Source organism: Triticum aestivum, chromosome 1D (assembly GCF_018294505.1).
Source record: "Triticum aestivum cultivar Chinese Spring chromosome 1D, IWGSC CS RefSeq v2.1, whole genome shotgun sequence".
NCBI classification, from domain to species: Eukaryota; Viridiplantae; Streptophyta; class Magnoliopsida; order Poales; family Poaceae; genus Triticum; species Triticum aestivum.
The window spans coordinates 472,665,985-472,675,406 of NC_057796.1; the positions used below are offsets into that span (position 1 = coordinate 472,665,985).

Genomic DNA, 9,422 nt, shown 5'->3' on the forward strand with positions numbered 1-9,422 from the left:
GGCAATTTACCATATGATTTTATTAACGGAAATACTAGATAAAGCATGACTAAAGTAACAGAGATAAAGCAAGTCATGCGATCTGACAAAGAGAAGGTAGATAACATCTGCAAATATAAACTAGAACCGAACATCTCTAGAGTAGACAGTAGACCAAGTAGCATATATGAAGTAGAACCTATCATGTGTAGGGCAAGGACTGGAACAAGGAACTGTGGCAGAACCTCTAACAGGAAAAACAAGAACACGTACGGGACAGCAGCTGCAACAGTAGCACTGGACTTGGGGTCGGTGTCCTCGGTAGCCATGTCGTGGAGGAGGTTGTCAACGTCGGGGAAGTAGTCGTCGTCGGGGACGTAGTCGTCGGAGTCTGGGGTGTCCGTGACGAAGAAGTCAGTAGTCGCGCAGAGCGCTCCCCAAAAACCTTATCACCCTTCTCCCGTACAGGACTCAAAGAGGTGCGGTTTCGGAGGCCTACTGTCCCGACCTGCGGTGCACGCCGCAAGCGGGATGAGGAAGATCGTAGCAGCAGCGCAGTGTTCAGGAACCGGTGGCGAGAGGAAGAATGAGTTTTGGTACATCTCTCTGAGAGGAGCGACCTTCCTTTTATAGGCGCAAGAGAAGGAGGCGAGAGGCTGCGTTGGGAGCTGAAGGGAACGAGGGAGATGAAACGAACAGATAGCAGCCGAAGGGTGCAGCATTCGTATTCAATATCCACTACAGCAAAAACTTTCCAGCTCCCGAGTGACCTTTCGTATACCCGTAGTGCGTGGAAAAAATTTAGACATCGGCTAATTCCCGCAACCCGCGGCGTGACGAGGCGTGGCGGGGCGGGCGGCGGAGGAGGAGCGCGCGTGGATGTCCCTCTTGTTCTCATGCTCATACAAATGGGGAAAGAACCTCCCTTATAAAGAGGTCCAACTCCCTCTAAACTGGCAATGTGGGACTAAACTTTAGTAGTGTCCCTTGCCTTGCACGAATGGGCTAAGTGGGCCTCTAGGATTTATTAGGAATTTCTGAAATTGTTATTGGGCTAGGCCCATAAATAGATAAAATTCCAGCAATCCCCCAAGATCCTAGAGCCACATAGAATTTGCCTTTAGTTCCAAAACACTGTTTTATATACCGGTACTGCAGTGGAGACTGTTAAGTTGAACTTCCACCTAGAACTCTATGCTACACTAGTAAGCAACTTGAACAGTGGACTGGGCCTTGAACTACAAGTTTTCTGCGAATCTAGCTTCACATAAAGCCTTGACCGATACGTGGCTACCGTGGGTCTTCCCGCGGGTGGAGCTTATGCGTCATACTCCGAGACCTTTCATGAGTTTACTAGAGAGAACCCTACTCTCATAGATTGCGACGTTTAACAATCAGACTCATATAGGTGTGTTCTTCAAAAGATGTTCTGCAGGACAACATCTCTGCTTAAATGAGCCACTTAGAACACATTAAGATATACATCAACCTGCCATACAGTTTTAGGAGAGTATTGCATCTTCATGGAGTGGTATTGTTAATAGTAAGGATACTCTCCTCTCAGTTGATCAACAGCTTGTCTTCCACATCTAATTCACGGGATCTCCGATCACAAAGAATAGGTTACCACTGTGAACAACTCATATTGTGGGCTCATACCCATCTCCCTCGATGCATTATCTATCACATTACGTGATAGACCCTTAGTAAAAGGATCTGCCAGATTTTTAGACTTTTGGATATAATCCAATGCAATAACTCCGGAGTTTCTCATTTTCCTGACAGACTTTAACCTTCTCTGAACGTGTCTTGATGACTTCATGTTATCCTTTGAGCTGCTCACTTTTGTGATCACAGTTTGATTGTCGCAGTTCATAAGGATACCCGGTACAGGTTTCTCAACAGCCGGCAAGTCATTCAAGAGCCGGCGAAGCCAATCTGCTTCGACCGTAGTTGTTTCTAGTGTTGTGAGTTCTGCTTCCATTGTTGACCTCGTTAAGATGGTCTGCTTGCAAGACTTCCAAGAAACAGCGCCACCTCCATGAGTGAATACATAACCGCTCGTGGCCTTTATCTCATCAGCATCTGAGATCCAGTTTGAGTCACTATACCCTTCAAGCACCTTTGGGTGCCCAGTGTAGTGAATTCCATAATTCGCAGTGCCTTTCAAATAATGCAAAACTCTCTCTAGAGCTTTCCAATGCACATCTCCTGGTTTTGAGACAAACCGACTCAGTTTGCTAACAGCAAAAGAGATGTCAGGTCTTGTAGCACTGGCTAAGTACATAAGCGAGCCAATAATCTGAGAATATTTCAATTGATCTCTAGCAATTCTTCGATTCTTTCGAAGTAACACACTCGCATCATATGGTGTTGGAGAGGGCTTGCAGTCACTATAGCCAAAGCGACTCAAGATATTTTCCACATAGTGAGACTGAAGCAATGTAATCCCACCATCATCGTCTCTCAACAACTTGATGTTCAAAATGACATCAGCCACTCCTAAATCCTTCAGCTCAAAACAACGAGATAGGAAATCCTTGACCTCCTTAATAACATTTAGATTTGTTCCAAAAATCAGTATGTCATCAACATACAAGCAAAGAATAACTCCTTCGCCCCCACCATGGCGATAATACACACATTTATCAGCTTCGTTTACAACGAAGCCTGCAGCGGTTAAAGTTCTTTCAAACTTCTCATGCCACTGTTTGGGTGCTTGCTTGAGTCCATACAAAGACTTCAGCAACTTGCAAACTTTTCCTTCCTGACCATCTAGTACAAACCCATCTGGTTGTTCCATATAAATTTCCTCATCCAACTCTCCATTTAGGAAAGCAGTCTTAACATCCATTTGATGAACGAGAAGACCATGTGAGGCAGCTAGTGAAAGTAGAACTCGAATAGTGGTCAGTCAAGCCACAGGTGAGTAAGTATCAAAGAAGTCTTCACCTTCCTTTTGGTTATAACCCTTAGCCACGAGCCGAGCCTTGTACTTTTCAATAGTACCATCAGGCCTAAGCTTCTTCTTGAATACCCATTTGCATCCTATAGGTTTGCACCCATAAGGACGATCAGTTATCTCCCAAGTTTCATTCGCCAAGATGGAATCCATCTCGCTACGAACCGCTTCCTTCCAGTAGTCAGCATCTTCAGATGCATAGGCCTCTGAAATAGAACTGGGAGTGTCATCTATGAGATACACAAGAAAATCATCACCAAAGGACTTTGCAATCCTCTGTCTCTTGCTCCTAGTAGGAACTTCATTGTTCTCCTCCACAGAGTTTTCAAAGTGTTCCATCGAAATGGCAGGTTCGGTAATTGTAACTAGTTCCTGATTCGATGAACTAGGCATCTCCTGATTAGACGAGGTAGACATATCCTTCATGGGAAAGATATCTTCAAAGAAAGTCGCATCATTCGACTCCATGATCGTACCGACATGCATGTCAGGTACCTCAGATTTTACAACCAAGAATCTATAGCCAATGCTATGAAAAGCATATCCCAGGAAAACACAATCCACAGTCTTTGGTCCAAGCTTCCGCTTCTTTGGAATTGGAACATTGACTTTCGCCAAACAACCCCATGTTCGCAGATAAGAGAGTTTTAACCTTTTCTTCTCCCATTCCTCGAATGGAGTTATCTCTTTGTTTAGGACAATGACATGCCGTCAATATCGCCTCCCCCCACCATGCCTTGGAGAGACCCGATGTGTCTAACATGGCGTTAACCAAATCAGTTAGAGTACGGTTCTTTCTTTCGGCCACCCCATTTGACTGAGGTGAGTAGGGAGGCGTCCTCTCATGGATTATACCATGTTCCGCACAAAAAGCATCAAATTCATTGGAAAAATACTCTCCACCACGGTCGGACCTAAGCCTCTTGATTTTTTGATCAAGTTGGTTTTCCACTTCAGCTTTATAGATCTTGAAAAAGTTCAAAGCCTCATCCTTAGATTTCAGAAGATACACACGGCAATATCTAGTGGAGTCGTCAATTAATGTCATGAAATATTTCTTTCCACCTTTTGTCAAAACACCATTCATTTCACATAGATCTGAATGTATGAGCTCGAGTGGTGCAAGATTTCTCGTTTCCGCAGTCGTGTGAGACTTACGAGGTTGCTTAGCTTGCACACACACTTGACACTTAGATCCCTTGACAGTGGTGAAACTAGGGATTAAGTTCAACTTCGCTAGTCGCGACATGCAACCAAAGTTAACACGACAAAGACGTGAATGCCACACATTTGATTCACTATTGTTGCAAATATTTAACAACTTTATTGCAAACGTCTGATAAGGCTAAACGAAACAGGCCTCCTGACTCATAGCCTTTACCAACGAAGGTTCCATACTTGGATATTACAAATTTATTCGACTCAAAGACAAGCTTGTAGCCATCTCTACACAGAAAAGATCCGCTAACAAAATTTTTATTGACGGAGGGGACATAATGCACGTTCTTCAGCCGCACGATCTTCCCCGAAGTAAACTTCAGATCGACCGTGCCAACACCACGAACAGAAGCACTTGAACCGTTGCCCATCAACACGGTTGAAGTCCCTGCGGTCTGATAAGACGAAAACATGGAAATATCACCGCATACATGCACATTAGCACCCGTGTCAATCAACCAATCAGGAGAATGACATACTGAAAGAATAGTGGGAAATATACCATACCCAGCATCCTTTATGTCAGTGTCTCCAATGACAACATTAGCGGTCTTGCCGCCTTTCCCAGGATGACGCTTGTCATAGCGATTAGGGCAACTAGGAGCCCAATGATCAGGATCCCCACACACATGACAAGCACCTTTCTTCTTGTCATTCTTCTTCTTGAAGTTCGTGTGTTGCATAGCCTTGTTCTTCCCATCAAACTTTGCTTTACCATCAAACTTGCCCTTGTTCTTGAACTTGTGGGGCTGGAAGTTCTTCTTCTGTACCAGATTGGCACTAGATCCTCCCTCAATACCTCGAGCACGTGTGTCCTTTGCTCTCGCCTTTTCTTCCACATCAAGAGTGCCAATGAGATCCGGAACGGAAAACCCCTGCCTCTTATGCTTCAGTAAGGTAGCAAAGTTCCTCCATGAAGGAGGAAGCTTATTGATGATACCTCCGGCAACAAACTTGTCCGGTAGCATACAACTGAAGTGCTCAAGTTCTCTAGCAAATGACTGTATCTCATGAGCTTGCTCAACCACGGAGCGCTCTTCAGTCATCCTGTAACCATAGAATTGCTCCATGATGTACAGCTCAGTGCCAGCATCCGAGACCCCAAACTTGGCCTCAAGTGCATCCCACATATCTTTTCCATTATCAATTGACGCATAAGCATCAATTATGTTCTCACCAAGAACACTCAAGAAAGCAGCCTTAAACAGAGTATCCATTTTCTAAAAAGCTTGTGCCTGTTGAGCATCAAGATCTCCTTCAGGTTTGCCAAGAATGGTTTGAAACCATAAGACTGCTCTCACGCGCCACCTCTTATAGTGGATACCCTCAAACATAGGAGGTCTCATGGAAGCAGCAAAACCACTTGGTGTAAATTGCCTATAATAAGGTTTTTGGATTGTTGGAAATATTGGCAATTTACCATATGATTTTATTAACGGAAATACTAGATAAAGCATGACTAAAGTAACAGAGATAAAGCAAGTCATGCGATCTGACAAAGAGAAGGTAGATAACATCTGCAAATATAAACTAGAACCGAACATCTCTAGAGTAGACAGTAGACCAAGTAGCATATATGAAGTAGAACCTATCATGTGTAGGGCAAGGACTAGAACAAGGAACTGTGGCAGAACCTCTAACAGGAAAAACAAGAACACGTACGGGACGGCAGCTGCAACAGTAGCACTAGACTTGGGGTCGGTGTCCTCGGTAGCCATGTCGTGGAGGAGGTTGTCGACGTCGGGGAAGTAGTCGTCGGAGTCCGGGGTGTCCGTGACGAAGAAGTCAGTAGTCGCGCAGAGCGCTCCCCAAAAACCTTATCATCCTTCTCCCGTACAGGACTCAAAGAGGTGCGGTTTGGGAGGCCTACTGTCCCGACCTGCGGTGCATGCCGCAAGCCGGGATTAGGAAGATCATAGCAGCAGCACAGTGTTCAGGAACCGGTGGCGAGAGGAAGAATGAGTTTGGTACATCTCTCTGAGAGGAGCGACCTCCCTTTTATAGGCGCAAGAGAAGGAGGCGAGAGGCTGCGTCGGGAGCTGAAGGGGACGAGGGAGATGAAACGAACAGATAGCAGCCGAAGGGTGCAGCATTCGTATTCAATATCCACTACAGCAAAAACTTTTCAGCTCCCGAGTGACCTTTCGTATACCCTAGTGCGTGGCAAAAATTTAGACATTGGCTCATTCCCGCAACCCGTGGCGAGGCGTGGCGGGCGACGGAGGAGGAGCGCGCGTGGATGTCCCTCTTGTTCTCATACTCATACAAATGGGGAAAGAACCTCCCTCATAAAGAGGTCCAACTCCCTCTAAACTGGCAATGTGGGGCTAAACTTTAGTAGTGTCCCTTGCCTTGCACGAATGGGCTAAATGGGCCTTTAGGATTTATTAGGAATTTCTGAAATTATTACTGGGCTAGGCCCATAAATAGATAAAATTCCAGCAAGGTAGGGGCCAGGCCCCTGCAAACATCAACATCGACGAACCAAACCAGAAGGAAAAAAGAAACGCCCCGGCCTCCACAACACCATGAAGGGCTGCCTGCATAGGTGTTGACACCACCACCACCACTACTACGAGGACTCTTGAAGCCACAATGCAGCAACCGCCTCGCATCCGCGCTGTCGACGGAGGCCAACCTCGCCGCCAACTAACGCTCTAGTCTGCTGCCCGTGCAACCGCGACCAAAGCACGCCAACGACGCCTACCAACACCACCACTGTGCTACCATTCGCCACGCGCCGCACTGCCACACCCATCGCCGTCCCGTAGAGGGAAAAGTGCAGCTGTGCCGTCACCGACCCCAAGAGGTCACCTCCAAAGACGGAGCAGCAGATCGGGCGCCGCCCCGATCTGAGCCCTTCGAGCCGGCGCACGAGCAACCACCGCCGCGCAGCACTGGCGCCTCCCAGACGGAGTTCATATCCACAGGCAAATGATACAACATATACCATTATATCTCAGTCATGGTAGTACATCAGGGCAGCAACATGGCATCCATCATGATGGCTTTTATTTCGAACAAGGAATGGAAATACACACACATAAAACAGAGTGACACACTGGTTTGGATACTCTCGATGGGATCCAATTTTATTGAACGCAAAGGTGAGACACGACCTTGCCCTGTGAAATCTCAGACCATGGATACGCATCATTACGCATCAAGGGAAGTGAGGCCAGCATCACCGTTACAGAAATTGACACAAGCATCGCCACAATTTTCCACATAGAGTTTCATCTCTTCATCGTCAGCAGCTGGTGCCCAAATAACATATTATGTGTCAAGAACTAGCCTTTTTCATCAATTAGTTTACAGGAATACAAATACAAGATGAAATTTCTTTACCTGCGTTGACCATGTAGTCACACACGGAAGACCTACATCCCAAGTTGCAATACTCAATGGTGTCTGGTTCATCTGTCAAATTAAAATATCTAGCGTGTAAATAAAATCCTTTCTGAAACAAATAATTCCCCAGTTACAATATGCTTGATGTTTTGGATATTCACATGGTCTCTATCATTCATTCTTTGTTAGTTATTTTTCACAATTACTTGTTGGTAGAAAATTATGAAGAAAAAAACTTGTGGAAAATTATTCATGGCAAATCTGATCATCTAACGCCATCTAACATATTTGAAATACTTTATCATATTAGTAACAAAACTAGGAAAATTTTAACTTGACTATATGCTTATCGAATGACATCTATTCTATTTTTTTAAAAAAAAGAGGGAGTATATAAAATAGAAGGAGTTCATTCTCTTTACCTGAGTTGGACTCAAGGGCCAATTTAGGGAAACCTTTGGGGCAGCTTAGGCCACTTGTGAGTTTACACCTACAGACGGTTGAGCATAACTTCTGAGCACCACGGGAGCGGCAAAGGTTGTAGCAGTTTCTTCCCAGGGTGGTCCTGCAGCAACTCTTGCCTTCTACTTGCACCTGTTCCAGAACCAACCCCAGTATGAGTAAACACACCATCACACCCTTGAGGCCCTTGCTTCCCATGGCTGGCAGGCTATCTTGCAGAACAAAGAAGTATAATGGCTTTGGTTGATGGATTACTGAGACTAGGCTTGGATGGCTCCTAGTTATAGGAGATGGTGGTTGCGGCATGTGGGATGTTCACGTGATGGTTGTTGTATGTAAATGTTGCGTGTTCATGCCAGCCATGTATTTATTTTTTTGCAAAATCGTGCCAGCCATGTAAACCGGATGAAAACAAAAGCTCCTAACTGTGAGTGTGTTTGGAGGGCTACTCTTCTTCCAAACTCCACTGGCAATGTTTAACCACACGCAACAGCGACAAATCAATTTCTAGTTGCATATCACTCCTTAAACATGAGTTTTTTAAGAGCTTATGGACAAATATTGGACCTTGTCTTTCTTGCCTTGCCAAGGAGCCGACTCCGGCAATGACAACAAAAGTGTCTTTAATCACGCGCGGCACGGCAAAAGGCAACCTTATGGTTGTCATCCATCCCAAGAGAAATTTGGTTGAAATCGTGCATGGATGATAAAGATGATGGTTGTGGAATACGTGCAAGCAAACATGTTTGTATCAATCCATCCGCGCCCACAGTTCACATGGTATGTCGCTTAGGGGTTGGTAATGCAAGCGCATCCCTCAAAACAAAAACTTTTGGCAGTTAGCTAGTTCTTGTCCTCATGTTCTTTAGGCTTTTCTCAGCGCTCCATGATGCTAAGAATGTCACATAGGCAAAAAAGTTAACGTAGCAAAGAAATTAAGAAAAAGAGAGAGCATCGAGACCCGATGAAGAAACGATGTCAAGTGAGCAAATCTATGCAAAACACATATGCATGAGGGATTTTTGTTGCTAAACAATTAATTGAAGGAAGCTTAGGTACAAAAGGCTAAGCACCTATGCATGCATTGGGGAATTTAGTTTATAAGTTATTTGATGCACTTAGCACCTTATCTAAGCACCTGTGGTGGATCCAGAACCCTCTCGAAGGCCAAGCAAAGCACAAACTAAGGTATCTAAGATGCCATTTTTAATAAATAAAATCATCATATAAAAAATGTCTAACATAAGGTGTCACATCAATGGTAGATTCACTCATGAGTGAGCACCATTAGTTTGTTCTAGAACACAACTGGTCTCTACCTGGGATCGGGAAAGTTTGTATGATGAGATAATACAATTTTGCCGAAAAAAATTAACAATGAATCTTTCACAAAACTGGCGGCGTGCGTGCTTGGGAAGAGATGGGAGTGACATGTGTCCGAGCAGAAAAG

At 44.9% G+C, this 9,422-nt stretch overlaps 1 protein-coding gene across 1 annotated transcript; it reads right to left on the minus strand.

Moving 5' to 3' along the window:
- Nucleotides 1-7,050: 7,050 nt before the first annotated feature.
- Nucleotides 7,051-8,228, minus strand: THI1.2 (alpha-2-purothionin-like). Its single transcript, NM_001405781.1, has 3 exons — nt 7,933-8,228; nt 7,508-7,579; nt 7,051-7,416 (listed from the first exon to the last, which is right to left on the minus strand). The coding sequence occupies exons 1-3, from the start codon at nt 8,168-8,170 to the stop codon at nt 7,316-7,318; spliced, it is 411 nt and encodes a 136-aa protein (NP_001392710.1). The 5' UTR covers nt 8,171-8,228; the 3' UTR covers nt 7,051-7,315.
- Between the last annotated feature and the right edge of the window lie 1,194 nt (nt 8,229-9,422).